The sequence below is a fragment of the Ochotona princeps genome, chromosome 9 (genome assembly GCF_030435755.1).
Source record: "Ochotona princeps isolate mOchPri1 chromosome 9, mOchPri1.hap1, whole genome shotgun sequence".
Taxonomy (NCBI): Eukaryota; Metazoa; Chordata; class Mammalia; order Lagomorpha; family Ochotonidae; genus Ochotona; species Ochotona princeps.
Window position 1 is genome coordinate 13,227,531 of NC_080840.1, and position 16,815 is coordinate 13,244,345.

The 16,815-nt window shown below is 40.1% G+C and overlaps 1 protein-coding gene across 1 annotated transcript in view; it reads left to right on the top strand.

The window, feature by feature from the left end:
* Positions 1-16,815, top strand: part of WASHC5 (WASH complex subunit 5) — a 66,459-nt gene that overhangs the window by 30,313 nt on the left and 19,331 nt on the right. Inside the window, exons 11-20 of the mRNA XM_004580835.3 lie at positions 1,411-1,540; positions 3,526-3,638; positions 4,966-5,132; positions 5,210-5,285; positions 7,194-7,304; positions 8,095-8,235; positions 9,198-9,278; positions 13,083-13,184; positions 14,195-14,374; positions 15,183-15,307. Of these exons, the coding sequence (XP_004580892.3) occupies positions 1,411-1,540; positions 3,526-3,638; positions 4,966-5,132; positions 5,210-5,285; positions 7,194-7,304; positions 8,095-8,235; positions 9,198-9,278; positions 13,083-13,184; positions 14,195-14,374; positions 15,183-15,307 (1,226 nt within the window). The remainder of the gene's footprint in view (positions 1-1,410; positions 1,541-3,525; positions 3,639-4,965; positions 5,133-5,209; positions 5,286-7,193; positions 7,305-8,094; positions 8,236-9,197; positions 9,279-13,082; positions 13,185-14,194; positions 14,375-15,182; positions 15,308-16,815) is intronic.

The window sequence follows — 16,815 nt, forward strand, 5'->3', positions numbered from 1 at the left end:
CCACTTTGGTGTTAACCAGCCCATGCTTGATGATCAGGAAGCAGCAGTGTGACCCAAGTGCAGAAGGCAGTACATGACTGCCTTAACGGTATCTTAAAGCACACCATCCTGTGGCCTTGAACCATTGCCCAACTGCAAAACCTCACTCACAGGCCCCAACCTTGGTCTCCACCACCAGCCGTCTGTGAGCTCAAGATTCCAGACATAGTCTGTCCTCTTCTTTGTCAAGCAATGTTTTACAAGCTGCCTGCTCAATATAAACTGAGAAAAGAAATGTTATATTTAAATGTCTGCTATTTCAGCATGTTTGTTTAGCCTATATTTCCTCTCTTCTATGGCCATTGCAACTTTTGCTAGAATCACTTTCTGATTTTCCTGTAAACAAGTTATTGGACCTGTGTTTCTCCTAATCTCCAAGTGATGGCATATTTCCTAGGTCTGGGACCTTCCTCATCCTGAATTCCTTCCTACAACATAGAGAACCTTGGAGTGCAGTGAAATTGGGCTTGAAGACACTTGGTCTGCGATGACAGTCTCTGGGGACTTTGTGTTGATGTTTTGCCATCATTTAAATGGTCCTGCTTAATGCCTGGCACTGAGAAAGACAGGGCAGACTGTAAATTATCCTCACTGTTCCTTAGCCTCGTACTTAATGTCACTTCATCGATCAGCCATCATGGCTGGATCGCTAAGATTCCTCTCCCAAAGCCCCGACAAAGCCCCACATGGAATGTCCCAACCCATTACTCTTGTTTTCAGTATGCATTCTAATGCTGATGAGCAAAGAGTTTCTGAAGGGAAAACTCAATGTTAGACATGTTTACCCCTTAAAGTCCTGCTGAACTAAACCCTGTACCTTTGTATGAAGTGCCGTGTCTTTTCATGAAAAATAAGCAACTTTTAAGGTTTGTTTGTTTCTCCCCCCGCCAAAAAAAAGCAAACCAACTAATGCCCTTTTCTGCTCTGCCCAAGTACAGGGTGTAAATTTTATGTAGGCATGAATGAATAAACAGAACTTCTGTGTACATAAATTTAAAAAGAGCATTTGTAGGTAATGTAGTTCATTCTCCAAGCGCACAACAAACAGTACTCACAATTTTCCCTGACTAATTAGGCTACAATCAAAAGAACTGAGATCATCAAATGTAAATTCACATTACAGATGCTGAGGCCTGGGCATACATACCCAAGGCCCTCTGAACAAGGATGTCTGGGGGCAGGGTTGGGCGGAGCTTGTAAGAACCACTGCCTTGGAGGAAGTTTAACTTTACCCCTCAATTTGTACAGTAGTGCTCAAGAGATGGCATAAGGATCAGTGTTAATTTTTGCAGGTGAGCCTCTCTCAGAGTCTTTTTAAAAACTGCCAACATGGATTTTCTCTCAAGTAAACCTTTTCTGTGTCTTCCGTAGATGTTCAAGCAGATGCTTTCAGAAAAGCAAGCCAAATGGGAACATTACAAGAAAGAGGGCTCGGAGCGGATGACTGAGCTTGCAGATGTCTTTTCAGGAGTGAAGCCACTAACCAGGGTGGAGAAAAATGGTAATGTCTGAATGTGTCTCTGTATTGGCCTCCTCCCTGGGGCAGTGTTCCTATCCATTCTGGGTTTCCGGTGTTCTGGCTTATGTTTTAAATATGAGGCTGGGATGAGACTCTTAAAGCTCTCTCTAGTCAAAATCCTCCCCAGCTCCATGGTATGCAAAGCTAATGTATCATCAGTCTGTTTGCATTTGGGGTGGGGGTGGAGATTTTACAGCTTTCTAGGTCTTTTCAGAAGGATCTGTCATTCAGGATATTAATAGCTACCAACAGATATGACATCTAAAATTCCTTTAATTTCACTTAGTTCTTGTTCACCAAAAGTACACGCTCTTTTTTTGAAATAAAACATTGCTCCAATTTTACTTTAATGATTTGATCTTGTTTCTTTTTGGAAATTTTAGCCTTTGGAAAACTGTAGCAATAGTTTTGGTTTTATAGATGATAAATTTGCCAGATGCCTCCACAAGACCATTCTGAAATTTTAGGTGACAAATTAAACTATTTTTAAATGTTCAATGATTGACTTAACTGTCAGACTCATTTTTAAAATAAAATTAGTTATACAGTGTAGCATTTCACTAATCTTTTTTATCATTAAGAACTTGTTAGTTTGTATTTTGGCCTTTGTAGATTCATTAGATGTTGCTTAGTATAAAATATATTTCTGTTTCTACTAGAAAAAGTTGCCTGTTGATTATAATGTGATGTGGGTTGACATATTTTTGCATGGTGCTGTATCGTAAACCAAAAACATGACCTGACCAAATTGGTTTTTTAGAAGCAGGCTTATTAATATCTTATAGTCTTCTTTTTTAGTGTTTTATAAATACCAGTATTGTTTCAAAGGTCTTTACATAACTGTTTTAACATTTTCCTAGCTATATAGTTTCAGCTGGGACTACCACACAACTTTCTCTTATGATCTTGCCATACTGTAAGAAAAAAATATCCTTATTCTTATTTTATGTATGAGAAAAGCAAAGCTTTGAAATATAATCATTTGCTACATATCACCAAGGTCTATCACCTGCATCTCACTCTTTGCCTCCAATTCCGAGTTTTCTGTTTCCTTTCTGCTGCTCCATACCAGTCCCTCAGGCCTACAGAAGATCTATAATATTACACCTAGTGTCTTCCTGCCAGTGCTTCAAATAGATTATATACCATGAACTCCTTTTGATAAGTGAAACCATCCTGTTGATACATAGAAAATCCATAGGGAAAGCAAGTTGGTTGGATGCAAAGAGCGCAACCTTTGAGTTCAGACAAGCTCGGACAAGTGTGAGAATTCTGTCTCTGCCATTCGGGAATGGCGTAACCCTGCATAAAGAACCCTGCTGTCTCTCAGCACCAACTTCACATCTGAGAAATGGCTGATGTGTCCTACCTTCCTGGACTGGTGTGCAGGTTAGATGAGGTGCACTGAGGATGCTGACTCCAGTTCATGGCCTTTCTGTCTGTCTTGGAAGTGCCATCTGAGTTGGGTGTGCAGGTGGCCTCCACAGAACACAGCACTCACTCTTCCCGGCGCTGATGGGTTGCTCTCTTCTTTGCCCTTCAAGGCATCCCTTTGTCATTCATGCATGGAAGTTTCTGCTGGGGTTTGCCCTTTCTCTAACTACCTGCCCTCATCTCTGCCCTTCCAGATCTTTCCCTATCTTTGCTTTCCAGCAAATTCTCCCTGGTAACTGTCACAAGCTTCCTTGCTTCCCAACTCTTCTCTACTGTCACTATGCTCTTTGCTATTATTGTTGATAACGTGGCTGGTCCTTTTTAGACTAAGCTGTTGATGCAACAAGTTTATTCTTCTAAGTCATGAGTTCCAGCCGTTGTCACTGTTCAGAGAAATCCTAGGAGCCATGCTAGGCATATAACAAAAGATCTGTAAGTGAAAACTGGATTTGTAAAGGGTTATTTAATAAATTCAAGGCCCACCACAGAGACTCCAGAATTTCAGTAGTCTTTCCTTGTTTCTGTATTAATAGAAAATCTTCAAGCTTGGTTCAGAGAGATCTCAAAACAAATATTGTCTTTAAATTATGATGATTCTACTGCTGCAGGCAGAAAAACTGTTCAACTAATACAAGCTTTGGAGGAGGTAAGGAAAGTCTTTTTAAATGGCAGCTCTTGGATCATGAATCATACCTGATCACCCCCCAGCAGGCTGCTCCTCTGCATATTTCTAAATGAATATTTAATCAAAACAAGAGAAATATGAATTATTATGTGTGTTAAATACTCAGTGCCCTAAAATTGGGAGAAATCTAAATGACTGAGATAAAGAGCCTGGTAGCCAACATTATGATTACTGTGACATGGGAAGTGTATAATGTTGAAAGGATAATTATGGAAACCATATAAAACCACCGAGGGCAAATGTGATACGATGATTAAAACAAAGACATAATTGTGTAAGTGTACCATGCACAATTCTTAGGTTTGTAAGAAATATGCGTCTTGGAAAAGTAGGAAGGAACAGAGATGAAAATAGTTGTCTGATGATCATGTGGTGTGTTTTGTTTTTCTAAAAGAAAAATAATGTATTTTTTAATTTACTTTAGAATGATCACATCAAAAAGTAATGATTGTATCACACCAGTCTTCAAATTTAAGCGTCTGATTAGGTTTAAAAAAGAGTAAAAGCGTTACAGTAACCATAAAGTCTATTATTTTCACAATTCCTATACACTCAAATGATACCCTTATTCAGTTGGTATGATTGTATATTTTCATAGATAAAACTGATACTGTTTCATTTGCTAGGCTTTATCATAGGCCTGTCCTTATTCTTGCAAGATTTTTAGGGTGGTTGCTAAAAATTGCAACCCAGCACAATACTCTATTGCTGGCATTCCACCTTCTCGTTCTAGAACAGTGGCTTTTTGTATTGTCTATTGTGCTTGTTTATTGGATTTGGGCCTCTATAGAACAACCATAAAAAACTGTAAATTTCAGAATGCTTTTTATCTCTCCCTTATTTATTTTGTCACATAGCCCAAGTTTCTTGAGTTCTGTATAGATGACACTGTACAATCATTGTTTGAATATATCAGATGAAGTTTGAACTTAATAGTGCAAGTGCCAACACATTGTGATATAACTTTTTCTTTACTGTATTGCCAAGTCTTCAAAATTAAGGAGATTTATAATATGTTTATTTACAGTAAATGGAAAAAGGGTGTTTATCACGTCCTGTTTGTACAGGATAACAAGCAGTAGGACATTTTCTGATCATGGAAATCTGTACTGTTTTATCACTTCACATATATATCTCTGAAACCATAGTTTGTAGTAAAAATTGTAGCATGAAACTGTTAGTGAAGAAACTGTTAATAATGTGCTATCTTTGAAATGTTTTCACGGAAAAATGAGCACTATAGAGACCGTTCGAATAGTTAAAAATTTAATTTATTTATATAACGCAGGTTCAAGAATTTCACCAGTTGGAATCAAATCTGCAAGTATGTCAGTTTCTTGCTGATACTCGCAAGTTTCTCCATCAAATGATCCGAACTATCAACATTAAAGAGGAGGTCCTGATCACGATGCAGATCGTCGGGGACCTGTCCTTCGCTTGGCAGTTGATTGACAGGTAATATGCACAGCCTGACAGTTGTCCTTAATGAAGTCCACCAGAAATCTCTTCTTACCAAGTATCTGTCTTTACAGTTTCACATCCATCATGCAAGAAAGCATACGAGTGAACCCATCCATGGTGACTAAACTCCGAGCGACGTTCCTAAAGGTAAGCATCTAGCAGTGCAGTCTGTTAGTAAAAGGAGACACAGCTGATGGGTATGTACTTTTAGGGGTCTGAAAGGAAGAGGAGTTTACAAGGAAAGAGATAGCAGAATACCGAGAAAATACTGATGTCCCAAAGACTAGAGAAGAGAATATCTTAAGGAGAGTTGCCAACAGTGTCAAAGTTAACACTCTCAATTATCAGAAAGGAGTTGCCCTTCATTCATACCGTTTCACTAATTCAGCCCAAGATTTCATTATTTTAGAAAGTTGGGTAATTTAAGTATTTTTCCAACTTGATTTTTTTAACCAAGAGAAAGATCTTCCATCTGCTAGTTCACTCGCCAAGTAACCGCAATGGCTGGGACTGGGCCAGGTCAAAGCCAGGAGTCAGGAGCTAATGGTAGATCTCCCATACGGGTGCAGGGGCCCAGGCACGTGAGCCTCCGCAGGCATTTGAACCATCCTCCACAAGCACTTGAACCTTCCTCTGCTGTTTCCCTATTTGCTGTAGCAGAGGCTGAATAGGAAGTGGAACATCCAGGGTACAAACTGACGTCCATATGGAATACAAGCATTGTGGGTAGCAGGTTAACCGGATACACCATCACACTGGTCCCAGTTTAAAATATTTTTATAGACTGAAAATTGTTGGCAGTTTCTTTATGAGAGCATAGTTTCGGAAAGATGCCAGATAGCTTTGAAGTTTGAATTAATAATATTAAGGTGCAGTGAATCAAGCAGTTAAGCCCTTTTATTCATTAAGGATTTGTGTGTGTGTGTGCATGTGTGTGTGTTAGTGTCTACTACGAGCTTCTGTCTACTCCATAGATCAAGAAATGGTGCTAAACCCTGCTCTCCAAGAAATTTCAGATCATGGTAAAGAAACGAATAAATGATTCAGTGTATTCTGATAGGATTGTGAAAAATATCAATACAGAAATGCAGTTTCTTCATATCTTAATATCTCTAATTGGGAATGAGTTTTACAATTGATACAAAAAGGGTACATTAAAAAATAATGAAAAATGGAATTAAAAAATAAATCTATTTTAGTGCAGTCAACTTTAAAATCCGTGCATTGTTTTTTGATAATATGCAAGGTCTTTGACTTTATGAAAACCCCCTCTTAGTTTGCATTATAACCTAAGTGGCACATAAAATATCAGGTGACATTTTCCTTTTTAAAAATTTATTTATTTTTATTTGAAAACCAGAGCTATATAGAGAGAATGAGAGACAAATAGAAACCTTCTGCCTGCTGGTTCACACCCAGTGGCTACAGTGGTAAGAACTGGGCTGGTTCGAAGCCAGGAGGCAGGAGATTTTTCTGGTTCTCCCATGTCAGTGTAGGGGACCAAGCACTTGAGACATCCTCCAATGCTTTCCCAAGCTCATTAGCAGGGACGTGGATTTGAACTGGAGCAGCCAGGACTCAAATCTGTACGCATATCACAGCTGGTGTCACAGATAGAGGCTTAACCTGTTATGCCACAGCACCATCCCCTTCATGGTACACTTTCACACTTGATGGCATCTTAGGCCAGGCAAATTCTGTATTCCATCAGTCATAGCATCTGATTCTTCCCAAGGAGTCTTTGATAGCACAGTGGCTCTCACTCTGGAGCCAGCCTGGCTCGGAATCCTTTGGAGTACTCATCATATAGAGCTTCTCATTAAGTCAGCCTGGGGCAGTGCCCAATGGTTTGCATGTCTGTCAAATTCCCAAGCAGCGCTGGTGGTACTAGTCCAGAAATAATTCAAGAACCACTGCTCTAGCAGATAGCTATATGTATATTGGAAGACATCGTCAACAACCATTGATGGCATGTTGCCCTGTGTTGAGGAAAGCCTCAGCATTTTGTTATATTTTCTGAAAGTGACTTGCAGATATACCTTCTTTTTCTTTCAGCTTGCCTCTGCCCTCGACCTGCCCCTTCTTCGTATCAACCAGGCGAATAGCCCTGACCTTCTCAGCGTGTCTCAGTATTACTCTGGTGAATTGGTGTCCTATGTGAGAAAGGTAAACAAAACAGAAAAGCCCAGCGAGCTCATGTTCACTTTTACCGGTTCATCGCTCTTTCAAGTATAAAAGACACACTTGAGGCCCTGCAAAAAGTAGGTTTGTGTGCCTTTCCTTTTGTAAACTATTCCAGAAATTTGTAGTACAAGGAAATATATACATTTTTACTGTTACTGCGGACATAAAAGTATGCTGTGTTTTCAAACACCACTTGTACCTTTTCGTAAAATACTGGTGACATTTATCCCCATTGGGTGGTACAAATTTATAGTAAAAATTCTAAATGTTGAGACTGATCATGAATAGAGATTGTAGTAACTCTCCCACAGTCTCAATTCTGGAGCAATATAGAGGGACAACATATCTCATTCTGAAACTAATACAGGTTTTCGTGGGATTTTTCGTCTTTGTTTTGATAACTCGCATGGAACATGGAGTCAGACAGGCTTGAATTCAGAATTCATCTGTGTCAAAAACTGGTTGAGTGCTCTTCGGTGGTGTCACGTAATATCTTTGAGCCTCAGTCTTTTATAAATCTGTAACTTGGGGATGATGCTTCCTTTTGCAGCGTTGGTGAGAGTGTTCATTGTCTGTTCTGTGTGAAGGAATGGCGGCCCCCCTCTGTTTTCAGTCATTAACGTGGCTGGTTTTAGTTTGCCAGCATCCCTTCCTGTCGACAGACTACTCTTTGCACATGCCTGTTCTCATGTCAGGGCCATCACAGCTTGTGTCCGCCCAGCAGAACAAGATAGATATTCAAGTGTGTATCTCCCTTTGCACTTGACTGCAGGTTTTGCAGATCATCCCGGAAAGCATGTTTACATCTCTTCTGAAGATCATCAAGCTTCAGACCCACGATATCATCGAGGTGCCTACCCGCCTGGACAAAGACAAGCTGAGGGACTACGCCCAGCTCGGCCCGCGCTACGAGGTGTCAGGACCCTTTGACCTGTGCCTTGACAGTTAAAACCGAAATCGTGAGATATCCCAGGGGTGTGTTGCCTGCCCCACCGCATGAGACCACCAGACCAATGCTGGTTAGGTTTTCACACTTGGCACCTAACACAAAGCTTATTTCATAATGGTATTGAATCTCATGTAGCTTGTTGTATACTGAAAGTGAAAACAGAATGATTGTGTAAATACACTTTGACACCTCGTGAAGTAACAAAGTTGTTAAGTTATTATCACAAGTTGGAGGGCATTTGTACACCATACCAGTAGCAACAAAATGGTCTAAGTTTCCCTTATTTCCAACAGACAGACTTTTAAATCCACTAAACAGTTGAGCAGCCTCAGAGGTGCTTCTTTCCAAAAGCTCTGTTCATTTTCTACCTGAGCTTGACATGCAAAGATGTAAAAAGTAAAAACAGAAATTGAAAATGTGATTTCAAGGGCCATTTTGACACAATTCGAAAGAATACACTAGGAATTCAGATTATGAAGCTTGGTGTTTCACGGCATATTCAAAGCTACAGCATCTGTCTCCCCTCTCAGTAGCTCCTGGTGACGTTTGAAAAGAATGCAGAAGCCAGCAAAGAGATTTCTTCACAAGGTCTCAATTAGTCTTTTCCAGCCAGAAGGGACCATTCATGTAAAGTCCCACCCTTATTTAATGCAGAAGAAACAGAAGCCCAGAGAAGAACAAATTTGTCAACAGTTAAAACACTAACTGATGTCTACTGACTTAGCTGCCCAGGATCGTAATCTTTCAGTTTCATCCCAAACCTCCGTTGTGTCCTGGGCATGTGAACATAGGTATCCAGAGCTGTGTAATGAGTTGTTGTCGTCTTTGCTCATTACAGGACTGTTAGCCAGTCATCGTAGCTTTCCATGGGAATGGTGGGTCTTTTGTGTGAAGTTGTACTTTACTATGCCTCTTCTTTGTTGAAGGTTGCCAAGCTCACTCACGCTATTTCCATTTTCACTGAAGGCATCTTAATGATGAAAACGACTTTGGTTGGCATCATCAAGGTAACAGTTCTGATGCTAGTCTGTGTGCCCTGACAGTAAGACTCGAAGTTGCTTGGGTTTTGTGATACTTATCATGTATGGAACAGGGAGTGTTATTATCATTTTGTTGTGAAATATTCTGAGTTTGACTTCATTTCATTGATGTATTGACAGAGAAAAAGAGAGCATCATACTCTTTATTTCCCGTTAATAGGTGAAGGCACTCTAACAGTACAATCTTGGAACACCTTTGTCTTGCAGTTCTAGAGAGAAATGTGTGTTACTGGTCACTGTTTTACCTGAGTTATTTAAATCTAGTAATTTATTTTAATGCAATTTTTTACATTTTTAAACAGCGGAGAACAAAATGATTCCATTTCTTAGGGCAGAATTGATTGTCTCTTTTTCTCTGCCTGCCCCCACACCCCCTGCACCCCACCGCACACCTCTGCCTCCTGTCTTTGTTTTTAGCACTTTGAGTTTGTACTGTAGGTGTAGAGAAGTAAGATGCTCCCACCGCGCTGTTCGCGGACCATTGTCATCAGTGATGCGCAAAGGCTCCTCTCATTTTTCCCGTCCTTCTGGATCCCAACTCCCGTTTTCATTCCATGTCAGAACTGCTGTGTGTCTTTAGTAGATGAGAATGCCCTTGTATATGCAAGGCTGCTGGTTTATACAATAAGCAAGTATGCTTCATTTTAGCGTATTTCATATTATGTGCATCTGTTTTTGATTTATTGAAGTCATGATGCTCTGAGTCTCATTCTTTTCCCAACTTTTCTCCCTAAGTTTTGCTTCTGACATATATGTTATTGTAGGTCAGATAGTTGTTTACTTCTGATTGCTGCATAGGATTCCATTTAACTCAGCTATATTGGGGACAGACACTGTGCTCCCCATTAACCTGACAAACAACACAGGAGCATCTCTGAACACACCCCAGCCCAGAATTCTACACACCCAGGAGTGGGCCATGGAACCAGCAGCCTACTAAAGCGTACTTCACCGCAGTGCTGCCGGGTTGCCTTGTCAAGTGACTGTTTCTTCTGAGTCTACTCATATTTTTGCCTATGCTTGATATTGCCTAATTTTTAATTTTGCCATCCCAGTGGATATAAATAGTCTCATTTCCTATGTTAGTCTGAAATCCTATGAGGACTAGCGGTGTGCCCATTCACCTGAGTCGTTTGTGTCTGTATTTTGTTATTTTTCTCACGTGAGCAGCATCTGAGCAGTTAGAAGTCTTTAGTAAATGTACAGCCATTGAATGGCCTGATTAACCTTCATGTTACTACAATCCTAGATCATAGACGAAATAATAGAACTGAAATTAATTAATTAATAAAACTAAATAGAATCAAAACTTTTATGTGTGCTTTCTGGAAGAACAGTAAAAGAAATACCATTCCAAAGTATATATGTATATATGCCATTCCAGCCCCTGGAATACTAATATATCTGCTCAACATACTTGAGGCCTGCTGCCAGTTTAACTCAGTTGGTGTGCACAAAGTCCACATACAGGTTACTCTTCATTGAATGATCTCGGATGGGAGGAACAGTTACCAAAGGAAAGGTTACTCAATGAAGTGTCAATTTTTGCTAATCTTTCAGATAATAACAGCAGAAGGAATATGATGCCTGGGCTTCACTAATCTTTAACTTCATAATACCAAGGATGATATTTTAAACATTTAAAAAGTGCAGACTTACTTTGGTCAGTATGTTTCAAAATAAGTGATATAGACTCAGGAATGTATGTATGAGCATGTCTTATTAGATGCAGCCAAAAAAATAATACTAAATAAGATAACCTAAACATCCATTGGTAGGGAGATGGCTGAGTCTGTCCTGACACATTTCTACTGTGGAGTGGTCTGAAGGCAAGTGAAAAATTCCGAAGATGGAAAATGAGAAAGCAAATTATAGAACAACATGTGTATGATATCATTATAGATGCATTGTTATGTACTAGGATAATGTATGTAATGAATTCCTTTAGGTTTTTATGAAGTTAAATGTGTGTTTAAGGACAAGCTTATGCGTGAATGAAGAGGGCAAAGTCTGGGGCACACACAGGAGAACTGTTAGCTGTTGTCAGCCTCGGGGAGGGCATTGCAAGTGCTTCCTCCTCGCTGTGAAAGCTTCCGTTGATTAGTGACAACCCGGGATGGGTCGGAAGAGCCGCACGAAACTGAAGAGCATGACAGCATTGCACTTTTTCACTAAATCTGGTCCTTTTTTTTTTTTTTTTTTAAGATTTGAGTGTTTATTTGAGAGGTGGAGCAGAAAGGCAGAGAGAGGGGAAAGCAGAGTAAGAGAGATCTTCCATCCACTGATTCACTCCCTGACATGGCTGCAACAGCCGGGGCTAAGACAGACTCCAGCCAAGAGCCAGAAGCATCAGCTGGATCTCCCATATGGGCCATCTTGCACTGCTTTCCTAGGTGCAGTAACAGGGGTCTGGAATAAGTGGAGCAGCTGGACTGTAACCTGCGTAGGCTGCTTGCCTTGCAGGCAGAAGCTTCTCTTGGACAGCCACAGCAGCAGCCCCATCATTCTGTTCTTAGAAGGAGTATTAGAACAAGCTTCACGTTACTTCCTTGATTTTGTTCTCATTGATTGCACTTATTTATGATGACATTTTCATTACAAAATATGGCTGGTATTGAAAGGCGCAGCAACAAGAAATAACACCCCGCATTCTAACCCCACTTATATCAGAACTGTTATTTTAGCCAGTCTCCCACATCCTCTGTGCCCACTTACCTCAATAGTTTTGCTTTCCAAGGGTAATTTCTGGATACTGTAGTTTAAATTTTCATATTCAAAATTGCTTTATGTATTTTCTTTCTTTTTTTTTAGCAGCAGATTCCTTCCGTCCCTTTTCCCTTACATTTATCTGTTAAGGAACTCAGGCTCTTTGACCTTAAGTTTCCTATAGTCTAGATTTTTGTGATCACATAGTCTTCATGTCATCCAACTTGTTTCTCTGGCTGTTGTAAATTCTATAACTTGCCTTTTGGCTGTCTATATTGAAGTTTAAATAGAATAAAAAAACATATGGAATCCACCAATTATCTCTGTAGCATTTGAAGTAATGACTTCACAAATGACAAATGAAAGAAGCTAAATCTCTGAGTGTTCAGGACAAGTGTGGTAAGACCATCTGATGGTTAAGGTTCTGATAGGAAAGTCGTTAGGGGAATAACAAACTCATCCTAATTACAGAAAAATTAATTAACAAACTAAGCTTACAATGCTACACACAGATTTTCCTTCCTATTTTATCTTCCAAATTACAAACATCACTTTAAGAATGCTGGAAGAAAAGAAAATTATTTCATTTACATAGTGATCCAATCCAAAACATGAGGATGCTCATTTAGGTATAAACACCCCAAAATAATGGCATTCAGAAGGAAGGCATCTGAATTCACATACAAGCCCTTCATCTGGCGCTCCCCATCCTGCTCCACCCCCAGTCTTTTCCTGGACATAAGGTACTTCCTATTTTTTATAAAATGATTAAAATATGAACTTTTAAATTTTTATCAAAATAGAACTTTCTATGCTCATCATCCTTAAAGTATTGTTAAATTAGCCTGATACTAAAATAAGCAGTCTTAAAGAGATGAAAGATTTGGTAAATTCAGTCCACACTGCACAAGATCAAATAGGATCAGGAAAGGAAAAAGATCCAATTCATTGAGAGAAGAGGTAGACCAGTGCTCCAGTATGGACTCCAAAAATCTTGTTTCCTCTGGATTTTCTCAGGACTGGCTTTTCCCTAACTGCCATTTCGTACTTGTGATTTGTACATAGGTGGATCCGAAGCAGCTGCTGGAAGATGGAATAAGGAAGGAGCTGGTTAAACGTGTTGCCTTTGCCCTTCATAAGGGACTGATATTCAACCCTCGAGCCAAGGTACCAAACAACCAAACTTGCCTTGTAGACTGGACGTTATGAACAAGATCTTTGTTCCTATTTATTTTTCAGTATCAACTGATATGCTTTTATGAGCTTATATTAAAATCCATTCATATTCTAAGAAGATGCTTTTTAAAAAAAATTATTTGGGAGGCAGAATTAGAGAGAGGCACATGAAGAGACAAAGACCTTCCATCTGCTGGTTCTCTCACCAAATGACTGCATTGTCCAGAACCGGACAAAGCTGAAGCCAGGAGCCTGAAACATTTAGGTTTCCCACAGGAGTACAGGGCCTCAAGCATGTCTGCCATCTTCTGACACCTTCTCAGGTGCATTAGCAGAAACTTAGATCAGAAACACAGCAGGCAGGACTAGAACTGATGCTCAGGTGGAATTCCAGGTGTCACAGGCAGTAGCTTTCTGTGCTGCCTCACAATGCCAACTCCAGAAAATTCTTTTGAAAACCACTGCTTCTGTCTCTTATCTGTTGATCACCAACTTTAAGAATTAAATGGGTACTTATGATTCAGAGTAACTTCTTAACGATAAAAAAATTTTTAAACCGTAAAGCAGTTGCAAGTTTTAAGGCTATAATTTTTAATTTTGCTTTATCTGTTCCAAGAATGTGGTCATTTTTCTCAAGAGCATAAAAGAAAATCCTGAAATTTAAATATAGATTATATATTTTGCTTTAGTAAATGCAATTTGAAATATTTTATATGTTCTTAGATACATTTATCAGATTATATTGAAGAAGTCATAAATATTCAGTTTTTAATATTCTTTTACATGAGACTTCCTCCCCAAATGAATGAAATCTCTTCAGTATCTGACATCATTGCCATGCATCCTGGGGAAAGTAGGAAATAGAAATTCCCCAAAGCCTAAACTGTATCTTAAACTATGACTATGATCTTTTAGTTGGTGTAGCATTTTAAGTCAATTGTTGAATGAATAGTTGACGGTTTACCCCTGTGTAATAGATGTGTGTTCCCCCTTTGGCACAGCCTAGTGAACTGATGCCCAAGTTGAAAGAGTTGGGAGCCACCATGGATGGATTCCATCGTTCTTTTGAATACATTCAGGACTATGTCAACATCTATGGCCTGAAGATTTGGCAGGAAGAAGTATCTCGTATTATAAATTATAATGTGGAGCAAGAGTGTAACAACTTCTTAAGAACAAAGGTATCAAATAAATTTTAAAATCTTTTACTAAATTTGGTATTTCTCTGTTTAAAGTACATGTCCCAAGCCTCAGAAATGCCAGTGAGAGAATGTATTTAAATCATGACTGAGAAACTGCCCAACTGTTGGGTACAAGCGTCAGACCAGTTAACATTCCAGTTAGCAATGGTCATGGTTCTGCTTCTACCACATGTTTGCCTAGTTATTTATAAATAATAATCATTTGCTGATAATCACTTTATTTTTACATCATGGGCAGGAAAAATGTATATGAAATAGGATCTCATTGTGTGGTTTGGATTTGCTTGTTGCTACTTGCTAAGGTTATGGAAGGATTGTATGTGTACTTATTGCCCATTTCTTTAATTGGATTGAAAAAAAAGGCACCAAATTCATTAGTGCCAGAGCTGAATTTTTTTGTTTTAATCAAGAATTATCAGGAAGCCACTCTGTGAGTTTTTACGTAGTAACCGGTGTGATTCGGTGACATTTTCCAGTTATCTCCCAATCCCATGACATTATGGATTTGTAGATGACACTGAAACATACCAGTTCACTAGGACAAAAAGTCTAAACTTCCTGTTTCCTTTCTTTTCACTTCTTTTCAATCACTTCACTTTTCCCCAACATCTCTTAAATAAGAACACATTGCATGTGGCGTTAGGGGGAGGCTGTTTTTAGGCTTCCTCCTCAAATCCAGGACCATTGCTGCTCACTCTTTGTATGTAACAGCTTTGTAAAATTATGTGAAGAAAGGATAATGGGGTTACCTTCCCTAATGCGTGAAATACTTGTGTTTTGTTTCTAGATTCAAGATTGGCAGAGTATGTACCAGTCCACTCATATCCCAATACCAAAGTTCACCCCCGTGGATGAGTCCGTCACATTTATTGGCCGGCTCTGCAGAGAAATCTTGCGGATCACAGACCCAAAGTAGGTGACTCTGGATTCTCCCACACCTGGAGTGTTCTCCCTTCCCCTGTGCACTCCTCTCAGCACATCACACACTCCTGGACATTTACTCATTCCCACTGTCTCATGAGACTGCCTTGATCTCCCCACTTGAAAGATGAAGTCATGGAGGCTCAGGAAAGTTCAGTCACTTGCTCAACCTCATAGTTATCAAATGGTGGACCCAGAACACATGCCAGGCCTCCTGGCCCCTGTACCATTCAGGGACAGACTAACAGCCTTGGACTGAGAAATGTAGAATGGCTTCGGGTTATGTATGCTCCACAGTTGGCAGGAATTATGCAAACATCTCCTACAGTGAAAATTGCCCTTGGGAATAGTTTAGTGGGCCCGCAAGTAGAGGCTTGCCCGCTGCCTCCTGGTAAGCCCAGCTGAGCCAGTTTTTCTTTTTCTTTACTTTATCCTAGACAAAGCAGTTGGTACCAAGAGTAGCTGTGGTTCATGTCTTACGTCTCTTCTTACCTGTGAGCAGAAAAAGTTGAATTTACATAAATCAAGTGTTCTGGGACCAGGTTCCATTGTACTTCCCTCTAATACAGGCTGATTCTGTCTCTGGAAACTTATGAAAGTGAGCGACAAACTGTGTGGAAATTTCTGCTGGAATCTCCAACGTTAATAAGAGTTCTATGATTCATGCGCCAGAAGAGTAAAACGATCCAACAATCTTGCCATTCCTCCCTTCTTGGTACCCACGAGTTGAGTCACCTGAGGCTTTCCCAGCCCCTGTGCTGTCAGGGCTGGCAAAGAGGATGAAACATGTTTGAGATCTCCGTGTCATAGATTGGTTCAGCAGAGTTGGAACCTCTCAGGGGACACATTCCAGGTGCCAGTGCTGAGGGCAGGTGAACACTTTGAAGCCTCCAAGAAGAAGCTGTTCTGGAAAGTCACTTTGCTGTGTTCTTCCCATTTATTTCCCAAGTGACCCTCCCTTGCTGCTGGGACTCTCTGAGCTCCTGCCCAGGCCTCAGGCTGGTGAAGACGTGTGCTGCTTTTGCTGCCGAGTCAGTTTCTCTGGGAAGGCAGTCTGGGTGTCTGCAGTTTCAGTAACCTTCCCCAGCGATTCAGAGCCTTCCAAGGCTTGAGAACTGCTGAGGGTGGTTAAGGGTGTGCTTGGAGTCAGGCCTATCTGAACCTCTGCCATCTGATGTATCACATGAGGATAAAATGGTTTCTACTCTACAGAGCTGCTGTGAGAGCCAAAGGAGCTAACACAGCACAGGTCTTAGCCCATCACCGACACATGATAGATGCTCACAATATCGTTGGCTGTGCTGTCTTCACCTCCTGAGTCCCAGAGGAGCCACTGATTCTACAGGCTTGGGGAGTTGAGAAGACAGAGCAGAGGGCCTTGCACCTTAGCCTCGGGTAGATAGAGTGAAATAAGCTAGACACAGACACTTTCTACTTATTTCCTCTCATACATGCTTTCAAGAAAAACAGTATGTGTATGTATATCATATTAATATAAG